At 43.3% G+C, this 15,965-nt stretch overlaps 1 protein-coding gene across 3 annotated transcripts in view; it reads left to right on the forward strand.

Annotated features, from left to right (window-relative positions):
- Nucleotides 1-15,965, forward strand: part of PSD3 (pleckstrin and Sec7 domain containing 3) — a gene marked incomplete at its 5' end in the record, with an annotated part of 102,618 nt that overhangs the window by 76,327 nt on the left and 10,326 nt on the right. For all 3 annotated transcript variants that reach the window (XM_082497562.1, XM_082497561.1, XM_082497563.1), the window contains 3 exons: nucleotides 6,461-6,654; nucleotides 9,147-9,217; nucleotides 15,265-15,422. In XM_082497562.1, the coding sequence (XP_082353688.1) occupies nucleotides 6,461-6,654; nucleotides 9,147-9,217; nucleotides 15,265-15,422 (423 nt within the window). The remainder of the gene's footprint in view (nucleotides 1-6,460; nucleotides 6,655-9,146; nucleotides 9,218-15,264; nucleotides 15,423-15,965) is intronic.

Consider the following 15,965-nt stretch of genomic DNA (forward strand, 5'->3'; position numbering starts at 1 on the left):
TCCAGCCAGAATCCCTTTGAGGATCTAAGACTCTCTCTTGTGAGCTAAGTAACAGTTTAAGAGCTTCTCTGGCAGTACGTTATTTAGTGCACTAATGACTGTCAATAGGTCCATAGGTAGGGGAGGGTAACAGTGATATGTAAGATGGGGGAAGACTGCTATATGATCCTCATTTTACTAGTTGCAAGCTATGTGTGTCATCATCCTAAATGGTTTGCTGCCCATTTCCAGTAGAATTAGAGTCTGATCCAAAGCCCATAGAAAGAAAAGGCTACCATTGATTCCAATTTTGTAGTCAAAAGAAGTGGCACCTTAATCAGCAGATGTGCTCCAGAGACTTTCAGTAGGAATATTCATTTATCCTTTATGAACAGAGAAGCATGAGTTCTGCTCTGGAAGAGAGAATTGCATTACAGTTCTTTTTCTACGGTAGTTCCAGGTTCAAGTTCTCCAAAAGGTTAAAAGCGAATCACATACCAGGATCTGTAAAATAAACAGATCTGACCTCAAATTTACTCTGAACTGGTGAATGTGGGATCCTGAATGCACGCTCCTGCTCTTCACTGCGCCCCCCGAATTTTTTGGTTACTTTTCACAATAGAACTTCCAGAAAACTTTCTGCCAGTTACTTGGCATGCCTTTTACTTTGCTTGCCATTTCCTCTTGCAGGTCTTGTTGTTCAGTGTCCTGAGAGAAAAGAGAAAAATAGTATGGGAAAACTAACCATCAGAAATACGATTATTCTGTCTTTTGTCCCATTCCGTATTTCCTCTCTACTGCTTACAGTTCTAGATCTCTCCTGTTTGTTGGACTCTGGTTCATTTCTTTGACCAGCAAGTGAGGCACTAAGTAGTGATGAGACCTCACTGAAGTCATTGGCAGAAGTTCCTACTGACTGCAATGAAACCACGTACTGTGTCATCCTGTTTTCAGTGTGCTGAAGACACTGGAACCACCCCAGGAGTACATGTAGCCCCAATAACTGTGTCATAATTTCTCAGGCTGCTTAAATTTCCCGAGGGACTTGATATTTCCATGAGATTTTTTCATATTCAAATGGTAAATTCTTGTTCTTCAACCCTGACATCACCCGTAAGATGAAATTAATTCAAGATCTTGTGAACATGAGTGGTGAGATTAAAAGAATTGGATTTATTCAGGTGGAAAAGGGAGCACCGAGGAAAGAGACCTGAGTGTATTTTTTTCAGTGTGTAAAGGCTGTTGTAGAGGAGAAAGGTGCGAATGACTCTCAACTATTGTGGATAGGCTTGCATTTGAAACATGGGAAGTTTGGGTTGAACATTAAGAAAAGCTTTCTAGCAAAAGAAAGAACCTATGCCCTTTCAAACCAGGGCATAGGTTTGCCTGGATGAGCTATGGAAGTGCTTTCACTGGAGGTTTTTGCAAACTGGTTAGTCTGCCCAGAATGGGTTAGAAAGATTAGATCCAGCCTTAGAGGTAAAGAGATGGATTAACTGACCTCTTAACATCCCTTCAGTCCCATTGTCTATAATATTCTGGCCCAGGCTTTGTAGATGTTTCTCATCTTCTGGCTTTTGCACTGATCATCATCAATTTTAAGCTGAAGAAGAAAAATTAATTTGATTTCAGCGGTGCCAGAGCTAAATATGTTTTGTTTACGTGATGTCTTCATGGAAATGTGGTGGTGAACATTATTTTTCTCCATTGTTTCTAATATTATCCCTACTTACTGTTGAAGGTGATAGGAATAAAATCATCTTAAATTAGGCTGAATAGTGATCTAGAATTAACATATGAAATCACAGTGCTTCTTACAAAAATCCAAAAACCAAATGGCTGCATTTGAGCCAGTTGTCTCCTGAAAGCTTTCTCTCAGAAGTTCAATGTAGTTTTTCAGGAGAATCACTTGGTTTTTGACTAGTTGATGGTACAGTTTTCTTTCCAGAGAAGTTTAGATATAAACACAGTATATACTTTTTTGTTTTTCTGGACTGCTCAGAAAAATTCTCTCCTTCCAGCCAAACCAAAATAGGTCTTTGAGACAGTGATGGTGGGAAAGGGCCGCTGCCAAATCCTTTCTGTGTTTCCTGCGGCGAACTGACGTCGAGACCGGTGTGATTATAAAGACATCTGTGCTGAAGCTCACCTTTTTCTAGGTCAAACCCAAAAATCTCTCCCCATTATAATTAACTCTTCATCTCCCAAGTTTCCTGATTGCAACTTCATGATTGGTTTTAGAGAGTGGTCAGATAGTAATCACCTGGCTCTCCTTTCGTCTCTCCTCACTTTGGGAAAGATGCCAAAACTTCTCTCCACTGGTTTCTCAAGTCAATTCCCTAATACAGATGCTATCAGTTGCATAGATTCATATAATTATATGTTATAAATCTGAATTTATTTTTAAATGCCAATTATTAAATGGATAAACCCAGCCTTTCCCCATGTCATGTAAATTTTCTATTTGAACAAATGCAGACACAGAGCAGACTTTTAAAAATGAAGGGCTTGACCCTGTCTTTCCAGGTTAGTGACTTTGAAGTTTTCCAAGGCAGAGCATCAAATCAGACGGTAGAGAGTACAGAAATGTTTTTGTTACTGAGAGAACCGGATGGTGATTTTCTCCAGAAGAAAAAAATGGGACTTTCTTGTATAGGGTCTTTTTGGGGAGAGGCAAAAATATATTTCTTCACCAAAATGGCAACATCTGCATTTTTGCATGTGTTTCAAATCTGTGTGTTTAAGAATGAGGCAAACTCTTTCTGGTTGTCAGTGATCACACATTTGGGAAGGAAAACGTTACTGTTACAATGCTGTGTCTTCAAGTGATAGAGCAAGCAGATTCTGGCTTTGGCGTGCTGGTTCTCATGGGCAGCCAGTGCCCTGGTCACTGCTCTGTCTGCAGGTCTTTTTCCAAAGAGACAAGTTAAGGGAGTTGGAACTGAAGCTCCGTGTTTTGAGAAACCTTGAAAATACCACGTGCTGTAAGCAGAGTCTTGAAGAACCTCTACAGGTGGTAGCCTTTTCCTGTCACCAGTACCCTGCAGAGCAGAGACTCTAGCACCTACAAGTGGGTTCACAGCCATCAGCCCCTTTCAGTCATCAGAAAGGGGTCACCAGAGGAATCAATTCCAGACCCAGAGCCAGGAATGATCTCCCTCTGCTGATCAAAGACAGAAAATCTCTTTAAGACTTCTGCAAACCTAAGTGGACCCTCATGATGATATTTTGCTACTGAAATGTGTGTTGGAACTGACGTGGGTTTTTTTCCCCAAAGGCACAGGTACAGGCTATTTCCTGTACCAAATGGAAAGGAGAGACACCGAGCCTGCCCCTGACAAGGACCTGAGCTCTGCTGTGTGACACTGGATCCATGACTCTGAACATATGTGAACAGAGACACCACCCACTGACTCTTACCTCCGCATCACTGGAGGCCTTCATTCTGGGGATGTTACAGGACTTGAATCATCTGTGAGAGCCATCTGAGGACGAGGAACTAGTTGCACCCCCCACAGGCTAGGGTTTCAAACAAAGATCATTTTTCAGGTGTGTGTATCCAGAGGCCAGCTGAATTTTCTGCAGCTCTTCCTTGCAACTGTACCCTAAAGGCTGATGAGGAGTAAGCTCAAATTGTTACATGCTTGATAAAGCCTATCCAGGACCTAACTATTCTGTCAACTTTGGAGGGTATGTAAGCAAAGGCTAATACCTGAACTGTTTTGCTAGTTTGAAACTCCTCCCAATTGTCCTGCTTTCTTCTTGTGTTTGACGACTGAAGCAACACGGAGTATTTGAAGAAGTGGGTCCTAGATCCCCTGGTTTTATTCCCACTAGTGTTTCATATTCAAGATCAGAGGGAGATAGAGGCTCCTTTTAGTTGTATTTTCTCAGCTGTTCATCCATTTCTTGTTCTCTGTAATGAGTCCCCCTTGTGTCTCTGGTTCCCTTCATTGCATCTTACAGACTGGCTCATGCATCTTGACCTCGTGAATCTTGTCAGAGCACTCAGCCCTCACGAGTGCCTGAGGCTTCTGAGTCTCAAGGATGTCACATTTTCAATGACAGATGAAAGGACCAATTAAAGGTTTGTTCAGTGCTACCAGTAGTCATGACAGCAGATGCCATTTCATCCTTGTCTGCCCTGTCTGCATTTGTCTTTTGAAGAATTCCTGTTTAATAGCTGCCCCAGAGATGCTGAGTTTGAGAGCACTGCCCTCAGCATTAGTGATGTCTAGGATCCCCAGGACTACTCATCGCACCACCTGTGGCTGCTTGCATAAGGGCACTGGTACATTCCCACAGGACAGTTGATCAGTATAAGATAGTTCGCTCCCATAGTTCCAAAGGAGATAGCTTATTCCAAAAAAATGCTAAGCCATTTACTGCAGTAGATCTATTCTGACAAGGAGAAATCCTCTGTGTCCTTGGCTGAGATCCCAGGATTCACAACGCACTTCTATGTGACAAATCAGCCTGAGTGCTTGTGCCCTGTGAGAGATATTGGTCTGAATTAGGTACCACAGACTTGAGTTGAGAGAATTTGCTCCTGGAACAGACACATATGTAAGAAACGTGTCACACAATGGTCCAGACTTGCCAGCAGCTAGTAAGTGCGGTAGCCACAGGAGAGGTTGGGACAATCAAAATTGTCAGAAATTCCTACACTTTTTCAGTTGGGAGAGAGCTTCAACCAAAGCATGCATGAAGAAGTCTTTATTGCTTTGACCAACAAAAAGTTTTTTGCAGATCTCTCTGTTCTGGAGTGGGAAAACATATATCAATAGGCTGAAAGATGCAAGGACTGATCTCCCTTGCAGGAATCAGGTCTTCAGGTAAAAGTTTTGTTCCTCTTAATCAGGAGACCTTGCAAGACAACACCATGATGGTATGGCACACCAATGTGATGTGTAACATCAATATCCATACCGATGAAAAGTCTTACCCTTCAAAAGAAGATACTTGCCTCTAAACTGCCTGTTAGGGTGGTCCTTGGCTGCCCTGATTCCTAAACAGTGTCTGGAAACTGGGAGTGTGCTGAGGTGAGACCATGCCAAACACAAAGTCATATGAGGTGATCAAAGTCAAATGCCTGGGAATGTTCCTGGCACTGAGTTCGCTAATATAGCCTCTGTGTCTCTAGATTTGGTTTCCTTGTTGTCAAATGAGTCTATTATCCTTGTATCTCCTCAGACTAAGTTATTCCCTAAAAGGCCATTTCAGCAGAGATCAGAATAACATACATTGTCACTCTAGCCGGCAGTTCTTGGATGACATTTCTTTAGATGTTCATTCCTATAAGCAGACATGGTTGCAGCGTGCCCCAAAAGGAGCTTTTGGACTGACGTATGCCTTGCTAATCCTCATCCAATACATGCCTTTGAACGTATGCATGTGATTGGAAGGTCTGCCTGAGCTTGCTGTTTCTGCTGATCATCTGGGTCCAGTGAGATGCAGCAGCTTGAAGTCCACCCCCCCATTAGCAATCATTACACTCAAATGATAGTATTTTTTTTTTAATCAGGTGCTGCTCTTAGAAGCATTGCTACCATGATTTTCCAATGACAGCCTTCATCCTCCCTGACACCTTTCCCAGTCATCTGGGGAGGAATGTGGGGGGGCTTCAAAGGACACAGGGCTGCTCTGTAATCTGACACTAACTGTGGTTCCTCCAGATACACCATCCACCCAGATTCAGTGGTCTGTTGTTCTCTGAAAACCATGGTCTTACTCTTGTGATGGACATCCTTTGTTTTCTATGGTTTCTACGGTTTCTACGTTGCCTGGATCTTTTTGCCTTTGGCTGTGACATGCAAAAAGGCATTTATTAGTCAGGCAATGCTTGTGACTTGCTGAAATGGGTTGCATTGTTGTCCCCAAGACCTGTGTTGAATACATTGCCCTAATAAGTAACATTTTGAGCAGCATTTTGTTTCTAAAATACAGATAACATAATTCACCTAGTGTAGTTTTTATTTTTAAATTACTACTTTTGTGCTAGTCTGCAGGGGAAAATAAAGAAAAGGAGGTAGAGTCTGTGTTTCGTATGCTAAGTTAAGGGGTAAGCTACAGTGATCTGTAGTAATCTAATTCTTTTCATCTACATGTGAACTCATGAAGAAATTGGAGATTTTTCAGACGACCCCAGCAGGAAAATATTTCACATTTTAGCACTCATAAGTGGAATTAAAACTAGGTGAGTTGGAGGACACAGAACACCCTTGAAATCCTGCCTTTTGAGACTGTAAAAGGGAAACTTGGGCTTTTTTGAAAATCCGGCTCCTGTGTCCTGCGCTGGTGAAGTAGGTGAACTGAAGCTTTGCTATAATTTGACTATGTTTTGGTACGTGTCTAGGTTTCTCTCTAAATAGGGCCTCCTATAAAGAGAGAGGTATGCTTTGACAAGGAGTGTGCAAGAATTACTGAAATGAAACTTTGTTGGTGAGCCTGTCATTCATGCTTGGTTTTCACTGATTTTAAGGGATGAAGAAGAGAAAAAAAAGTCTCACTCAGATGGTACAGATGAAAAGGATAATGGGAGCCAGACGAAGGCTGTCAGTCGAATTGGCAACTCAAACAACCCGTTCCTGGACATCCCTCATGACCCCAGTGCCGCTGTGTATAAAACTGGATTTCTGGCTAGGAAAAGCCATGCAGATATGGATGGAAAGAAAAGTGAGTATCTTTCACTCTTAACGTCTCATTTTCTTGTTATCTCTGCACAGTGCCACTTACGATGAGCCCATGTGCTTCTCAAGGCAAATAGTGCTGCTTCATTAGGGGAAATTGCAGCAATAACAAACAGTGCAGCAATTGGATTATCACACTCACACTATTAGGCCAAGATTTACAATGTTCAGTCCCGTTTGCAGCAGCTCTACTGCATGAGCATAATGAGTAATGTGATACAGCAAAGCAATGTGAATCTTTTGTGCTAAAAGAAAATGAATCTCACGGTTTACAGAAGAGAAAACAGTTTCAAGTGAATTACATTAGCTGTTCCATAGTAGTTTGGTGATTCTCCTTTTCCTTATGTGACACCAGATTGTTTCAAATCTGCCCTCCCCTCTGAGTCTGTCTTTAAAGAAAGGCTGTTCTTTATCTCTGCTTGGAAGATGCTGTAACCATTCTCTTCCCTACTTTCCCAGCCTTGGGTCACATACCCAATGAAATTAAGCAGCTTTTGGTAACAGCCAGATTTATGCCAAGCGGTTCCTCCCTGCTCCTTCTTTGTAATAATCCTACTGTGCTCTTACTTACTTTGATTATCCTCTTTCTTTCTTGTCCTACTTCCATTTGTGGTGCGCTAATTATCAAAGGCTTCTTATTTGCCTGTATATGTTTCATTGTTTGGACATCTTCATTTGTTTGTTTTCTGTTGATGTTCTTGGAAACCGCAGAGGCTACTCAGAGCATCTGTATTTTCCCTGACCATTGCTGATGATCACCTACTCGTGGTTCATACTATTGGGCTGAATCCTGAAGGCAAAGTCTGACTTTGTGATGGGTTTCCAGTAACAGCAACTCTCTCCTAGCTGGGCTAAGCTCTTTGGTGTTCATATATTTTGCTATTACATTTTAGAAGGTACAATTGGAGGTCAGTGCTTTCAAGTCAGGGACTGACAGCTGGACAACTAAATCCAAACAGAGATCTCGAAATCAAACTGACCTCATTCTTTGTGATGACTGGATACTCTGAATAGCTTTATCTTTACTAAACTTCTGTTTATTTAACATTAATAAATAGTTATATCTAGTTGCCTTTATTAAATTATTTCTTTAATTATAAGTAATCAGAATTGCTTATTATCCAACACGCTGGATGCTGGCATTTTGGGGATAATCCTTTTATGAGTAACGTAATTAGGCCCATGTTTCTGTACACCTTAGAAGTCTGTGTCTCATTGTCATACAGTTCTTGAAAAAGTTACGTTTGGACTGTCCAGTTGCAAATAAAATGAAACTCCTTTTTTTAAAGTTAGTTAGACCTTTTCATATTTAATTTCCTAATGGTGTTGTTGCAGGGCAGAGATCAGCTGGTGTGATGTTCTAGCATGCTCTGTGTATTTTCTCAGCAAAGGGATACTGAGGGCTAAAACACGCAGTCTAGAGGAGAAGGATGTAGCAGGGCCCGATGGCTGGAAGCTGAACAGAACAAATGCCAGTTAGAAATAAGGCCCGTCATGTGATATGAAAATACTTAACCTCTGGAGCAAGGGACTAGTACCTCTTCACCATCCCTTGATATCTTCAGATAAGAACCGGATGCCTTTCTGAGGGCGATGCTTTAGTCTTGCATAGGTTATTAATTTCAGTGCAGATGCAAGTGGATGCTGGTCAATGGTGCCTGCTTGATGGAGAGTGAAGTTAGACGCAGGCTTCTGGTCTCTGGCATTGTGACCGTACAGCCTGTGCATTCCCTCCCTCTATTGCAGCTGAATTTCAGACTGGAGCCTTCATGCTGAATCTCCTTTTTTTCTTTTCTTTTTGCCCCCCTCCCCCCCCCCCCCCCCGCCTTGTTTCTAGGAATTTGTGGGCTGGATATGTTGTTTCTGTTACATTCTTCAACCTCTAACTGACTTTAGGATTCTTGAGGGGTGATTATTTTTTTTCCATCGGACTTTTTTTGTCTCCCCTCTTTCTGTTCTTCAGCTTCCCCTGTGGCTGCATAAAGAGGGGAAGGGACCAAGAGACCATCTGACTACTCAGTGCCAACTCGGGTGTGCAGCAGCGGCAAGGGGGAAGGATGCTCTTGAGAGAGGCACTGCTTTCTGAGCAGTGTCCCGTTGATCCTAAGCAGTGCCTGCCAGCCTGCTGTGGCATGGAGAAAGGGTGTTTTTTCTGAAAACTCTGCCACGGCACAGAGCTCAGACCCTAGCTGTGTAAGGGGCAGTGTCCGCCTACCTGCAAGAGGACAAAGACTGGATCTCTCTGGCCTGCTTTCTGCATTGCTGCTGTTCCTTTCTGATCCAGTCCAGGGCTGTTGTCAGGGTTTTATTACTCTCTCACCCAGCGGGTATGTGCAGGCACTGTGCTGAGTTGCATTGTCCTTTGAAAAGGAGAGTACAAAGGAGGTTTAACACAGGACTAATGTAGCTCTCCTGTTGCCTAGACAAAGTGTAAAAATGGATCCAAGTTAAATGGGTTTTCATTTGTTTTCTTTGCAGCTCCCCGGGGAAAGCGAGGCTGGAAAACCTTTTATGCTGTGCTGAAGGGAACGGTCCTGTACTTGCAGAAGGTAGGGGAAATCACTGTCTTTTGGAAGCTAATTAAAGAGGGATAAAGAAGCAGGCATCCTCTCTGCTCTCACAGCCCACCTCTGGGCTCCTTTCCCTCCGACACACAGTGTAGCTGCTCTCTGTCCCCACCCCCCCCAATTCAGGCATGAATCCTTTCATTGACACCGTACCCCTTTTCACACTTTCAAGTTCAGTTCCATTGTCCCCATCTACATGTGCAGCCTATCAGTTCCAGTTTATATCATTGCTGTCACTCACAGCTGAAAAAATAGCCAGCTTCACCAGCAAAGACAGCATCATCTCTGTGTCTTGCCACATTCTTCTAGGTTGCTTTTAACAATGCATTTCGTACATATGATTTCCCCTCCTGTAAGGCTGTCCTCCTTTCCCGTCTCATAGTATACTGATCTGCAATGACTGCAAGACCAGCTGCAAAATAACTGAATGGCAGCTTGGCCTTGGTAGGAATCTGCAGCTTCTGCTCCATAGCAAAATTAAAGGATAAAATGATACCTTTTTTTTCCCCCCGAAAGCAAGATGAGACACTGATTTCTAACAAACTTTGCTCCCTGACAGCAAGAAGTCTAAAACAAAAAATGTCAGCTGAAATCCTGAAATCGAGTCTTTTGGCACAAGCTTAAATACATTATGGTACAGTTTTAACTATTCTCTTGTAATGTGAAATACAACATATGAATGAGAACTGCCAGAATCAAATAAATGATAGCAGCTAAGTAGACTGTTAAGGCTTTTTGCCCCCCAGCATAGGTGAAATATTCATTAAATTGGTGGTGTTTGTCCAGACTGCCTTGTATTGTAGAAGTATGCTCCTTTGAAAGCCTTTTTACATTTCCATAATGTTTTGCAACTATCAGGAGCACAAGTTCAAGTGCATACTGCTGTTTCCTCATCCCCTGCTGTGGCTTTCTGAAGTTGTTGGCTTCCTTGAAGCCAATCTGGATAGTCTCTTAGAAGGGAGTCATTTGGATAAAATTCTTAAAGCATGAGGTTTACAAGGTGGATGTTCTGGGTGCAGCACCTTTTTGAGAGGGCTGAAATCCTGAAATAGACGGAACAATCTGCAGTCAGGAGGGAAGATTTGGGCTGAAAGTTGGATGTTACATGCTCAAAGCCAGTGCAAGAGACTAGAACCAAGTCTGCTGAATCTCAGCTGAGCCTTCCATCTGGTCCTCTTGCTGGCAGCGGGTTCAGATTTTACCAAAGTGGCCTTCATGGCAGGTTTGTACTTGCTGTTTCCTGGGTGAAATGGAGTCACCTGCTTTGATTCTGTGAAATAAGTCATCTTCAGTGTTCACCTGAAAAGACTGCATGGTTCCCTAAGAAGTCTCCTTGTTCATGACATGCTAATTAATTTCTTATTTGATCTTTCAGGGAGAATTAATAGGCTTTCAAGGGGAAGAAATTGAGATGCTGTCCATTTTAGAGTCTTAAATACTCTTATGAGTATCACTGGCATATTAGTTTAAAATGTTTTTTGTTTCACAAAATGTAGATATGCTGATGTAGCATGCAAATTTTCTACAGAATGTTGCTCTCCCCACTTTTACCCTCTATCCTTTGGAGAGCAAAAGACTGCATCTTTGCAGAATGAAATGCATTGCTGGAATTATTGGTCTTATTTGTTTGTTATTTGTGTCTTGCACTTGTCACAGCACTTGAATTCAGTGATTACAGGGTGGTTACTCCACAAAGCTGTGCTCTCCCACTTGGTCCTGAGGATGCTTACACTGAAGCCATCTTACTGTAGCACAGTGACAAGCAAGACTTTTACTTTAGTGCCATAAAATCTTGACAGAGGGTGCTGATGGGAGGTGACTCATTCCAGAGTAATGGGGTAGCTGTGAACCTCCCCAGGGTGCCTCTGGTCCCTGCTCAGCCACAGTACCTCAGGCTGCAGCTGTGAAACATCCTCTGACTTCTCTTCACTCCAGCAGGGCTTTGCTTCAGCCCTGAAATAAACTTTGCTCTATTAGGGATGTAGTATTGCAGAAGTTGAGGGTGCCAGGGTTTTAAAATACACAGCTAGACCAAGCTGGTCTAGTAAAAGTTGCTGAGCTGTTGTTTGCTTTTGCAATATACCAGGAAACTGAAATTATCCTAATTTCAGGAAGTTTGGGAGCTTGATTTCTTTGTAGAAATGCATAGCTCTGGCAGTAGTCATGGCCAAAGGATTCCTTGTCTCTGTTTGCTTTCCCTCCTGATTATGGAGTGCTGTAGGACAGGGTGCACACATTTTCCCTGTTTCTCACACTGTCTGTTTGTAAACCTACCTGGGTGCATTCCTGTCCAACCTGCTCTAGGTGGACCTACTTTCGCAGGGAGGTTGGACTAGATGATCTCCAAAGGTCCCTTCCAACCCCTGCCATTCTGTGCTTCTGTGTATTTTATCTATGTATCTGTGGAGGTAACATCTATGATGATGGTTTCATTGCACTGAGTGCTATTCGAGCAGGGGGGAGAGAAATCTCACTGTTCTAGGTACTGTATACACACAAACATATGAACAAACCTCTGCATGATTACTTTCTGTGTTTATCTGTAACTCAGCTGTTCCCCCAAGATACCACTGTAATATAAATATTTGTAGCAGCTGTGATTCCCACAGTGGGCACACAATTCTACTGTCATTCTGTTTGCATACCAGTCCAGTTCTCCTTGTTTTGATGTCAAAATCCATGTATGAGAGTGGTTTGTAAATGGTGGTCACTTGAGATTTACTGGGGAGTTTATCTGGGCAGTCTTGGCTCTGTGCCCACATTTTTTCCCCATTGGAACTGTTCCCATGCTAATTCCTGTGCTGCATATTGTTTTATTTTTAAATGAGTGATTTAAGAGAGATGGTTCCTGAATTAGTGAGCACAGAGGCCACTGGAGGGGCTCCGTGGAAGCGTTCACAATTAGCCAACTGAACATGTCCACACAGTATTATATAAAATGAGAGGTTTGACATGTTTGGGATGTTGGCCGTGTCTCTGGGCATCCTCAGGCCAAGGTTAATTTCCTGCCCTCTGTTCATAGCAAGAGGAAATTGCAAAGTAGGAGCTTGACAGAATGTCTGTTCGCTAGACTGACATGGAATGTGAGGTGCGTACAGAAGAGGGGTTTATAAGGAGAGGACATAAGGCTGACCACACTTTCTTCCTAGAAGTTGCTTCTGGGAAAGCAGTGCAAGACATGGACCTTTGTGTTTTGTTTGGACTCTTCTGTGAGGTTTGCAACATATTCCCTCTTTGATGTGGCACTTTTTAATCTTGTGGCTTTCATATATTTTTATATAATTTTTCTCAAATGTGTTTCCTCTATTAAAATATAAAAAAATAGAGAGGCAGGCCAGAATGATGTAAGGTGTTTGACGACAAGACTTTCTGAAAGAGAATTTTGCAGCCCTCACATGCAAGTGAGCGGAGATAGCCACCCACGGTACATTGACTGATAAAAAGCCAAATGCCATACTTTGGTCTATCAAAAATGGATTTAGAAACACGCTGACTCCAGGTCAGCAGGATGTGGGAAAGTCATTCTCCAGGAGTCTGAGAAAGATGAATTCAGCATGTCGGTGCGTTGTGTGCAGCACTCACATCAACCTTCAGTTGATAGAGAGGTCACAGTTCCTTTCTGGCTTCTGATGTATTTCTTGCCACTGTCTTGGTCTAACTTTAGTGAGCTGCCTTCCATTTCAGCTCAGCCTCCATGCTGATACCAGCACATCACAGCACGTACTGTCCTTGATGGAATAGGCGATAGGGATGTTCCTGCTCCCCTAGCATTCCCTGTCAATTGAAAAGAGTTGGAGGCCTTAGAGAAGGAATTTTGACAGCACATTCACATCCTTCCAGCTTTCTCTGAGGCTGGCCAACATTTCCGGTATGCTGATCAGTGCCTTTGGAGAAGCTGGCAGAGCCCCAGCTGTCAAGGTAGATTGCAGCCAGTTGATCCGGTGGGATTAGCAAGGATTATCATGAATGCTGTCTGTTAGGAGGGGTTACCAGCCAGGACTGCTTCCGGTACTGCCCAAATGTGGAGTTCTTCTGCAACAGGTTTAGACACCAGGGCAGGTTGTGGACATTGCTTGCATCTCACAGAGGAAGCTGTGAGGCAACAGGCAAGGCTATAGCTGACACTGTCTCTGGGCAGTAACTTGAGGAAAGCAAGAATATCGTGTTTCTGAGTCTTAAGTTAATTTCCTGGACCTGAATTTTTCTCGGTCTCCCTGGACAGTGGAGCCAGTCATTTTCCCCAAGACTAGCACGAAATAAATCAGCTTTTGAACCCATGAAGGAAGGGGCTTGACCTGGGGTTTGCATCCTCCATCTCCAAGATGGGGCTGGGCCAGACATTGGACAGCCTCCTCTAGTACTCATCCTTCAGCTAGGGACTTTGCCAAATCTGTCTTGAAGAAGGTTTAGAGAGTGCTGTACGTGGGAGTAGGCAAAGTCCATCACGATATGGAGATCCCTCCAAAGCTTGCTGGGACTCAAGCTATGAGAGAGAAAAGACATTTGGCTTCAAGACCTTGAAAACCCCTTATGTCACAGCTGTTTAGGATGAAGGCTGTCCTTTGGTCATCTGTGCAGCAGTGTTCTGCCCTTCTGCTAGGCCTGTCAGATCTGTGGTGGATTGTGCCCTTGTCTGGCCCCAAGTGGAGGTGATGCTGCAACAGTATTGCTGTTGGTTAGCTGCATCTCCTCTGCTGAAGTGTCTGAGCAGCAGCAAGTTCTGGGCCTGCACTAGCTGTACCTCTGTGAGGATAAGATGTGGCAGAGGAGCAGGACATTTTGTCCTCCCTTCTGGGAGGTGATCACCACAGCTGGTGACTCCCTATCCATTGAAACTGATCCTGGAGAGCCCCAACCAAACCCAGCCTGGCTGAGAGCACAGATGCCTTTGGCTTTGGTGTAGTTGCCCCTGGCTGCAGCCCTGGTCTGTGTGCTGCCAGGTAAGCCTTGTAAACCAATTCATGCACTTTAACCAGCATGGGTTAAATGGGGTGGGTGCCTCTCTGGGTGTTTAAGCTAATGCTGTCCCTGCACATGTTCTGCATCCTGCACGCTGTTGCCTGCTAAACCCCATCTCGTAACTCTTGTGTTCAAGCAGAGGGATTAATAGTTATCATGCCTGCAGGGAATTATTCCCCTGTTTTGCAATCATCATGCCCCCTCCCTTGGTGGGTATTTCAGATGAGACTGATTTCTATGATGTCCTAAGGGGGAGAAATGGAGTCAACTTTGGCCTCCCCTTCAGAAACTTTGCATATGCAGCATTGCTGGCAAGTGAGTTTTCCTTGAAGAAGCTCCTGGCTTTCCCAAGCCATTTATAGTCATGTGGGCTTTAAACTGAACTTGTGGCTACACCATGATTGTGCCCTCATCCAGCTTCTCTCACTCAGGACATCAAAGACTGCTCCCAGGCTGAAGCTTGCAACACAGAGTAGTTTGACTCCTTGGTTTTGTCATTTGGTGTTAGGAGTGGTACTGTTGTGTCAAAAACCTGGATGGTGCTGTGCTTGCCATTTGCAAACCCTGAGCAGAGAGATTTAAAGGAGGTTGCTATATTTGCTTTCTGGAGACTGATAAGGAGGCTTCTCCACTGTGTGAGGGCCTGGCTAGGAGGACATACAAAGGTAGTTGTTTGAGAAAAATAAAAATTGAGCAGTGGAGGCTGAGAACCCAAGGAGGAACCAGCAGCTGAGCAGTGGAGGTGGGGAAATGGCCAGGAAGGTTTCCTGAAATGAAGACAAATATTCCACAGCTGTTGTGATCTTCAAATATTCCCTGTTTATCCCTCTTCCTGTCAAGCAGCTAGTGGAACTACTTCTGTCCCTTGCAAAGAGGTCAAAAAAAGAGAAAGAAAGAGAAAGGAAGTGATGTTAAAGGTAGTGGAAACCTCAAGTGCTCAAGTCAGGTTGCATTCAGTTCATATACTTTAATACTATTCATGACTATGCAATAAGATTTTTCCCTAGGTTAAGGAAAACGGAGTAGCACATGGAGAAATAAGATGCCATTTTTCCCGTTAACTCATACAGGATGAATATAAGCCAGAAAAGGCTTTGTCAGAAGAAGATCTGAAGAATGCAGTTAGCGTGCATCATGCGCTGGCATCCAAGGCAACAGACTATGAGAAGAAACCAAATGTCCTCAAGCTTAAAACAGCAGATTGGAGGGTCCTGCTTTTCCAAGCCCAGTAAGTGCTTTCTGATTTGTGCCAATCATTGAGGAAAGAAAGCTGAAGGAGGGGTAAATTCATGCCTGCACAGGTTAAAGCAGAGGCTTAAGAGGTTCGATCTGTTTATTTGATCAGAAATAAGATTAAGTAGTGATTTGATTAAAGTGCACAAGTAGTTCATGAGAAAGAAACATCAGGTTTTAAGAGGCTTTTTAATCTAGCTGAGAAAGGCATAACAAGATGCAGCAGCTGGAAGCTGAAGCCACAGGAAATTCAATTTGGAAACAAGGCACAAACTTTTAACAGTCAGGGTGATTAATCATTGAAACAAATGACCAAAGGCAGTCTTGGATTGTCTGTCTCCTGATGTCATCAAGTCATAGCCGGATGTCTTTCTAGAAGATATGCTTTGGTCAGAAATAAAGTTAGTACCTAATACAAGAATAATTCGATTAAGGTCTTCAGGCTGTGATATCCAGACAGAACAGAAGACCTGCCTTTTGTTTCTGACATTAAAAACCTGTGCATGAGCCCTTTTCTATTGAGATCCGTGTGAAACCT

Source organism: Vanellus vanellus (genome assembly GCF_965231255.1).
Source record: "Vanellus vanellus genome assembly, chromosome: Z".
In the NCBI taxonomy this organism is placed as follows: Eukaryota; Metazoa; Chordata; class Aves; order Charadriiformes; family Charadriidae; genus Vanellus; species Vanellus vanellus.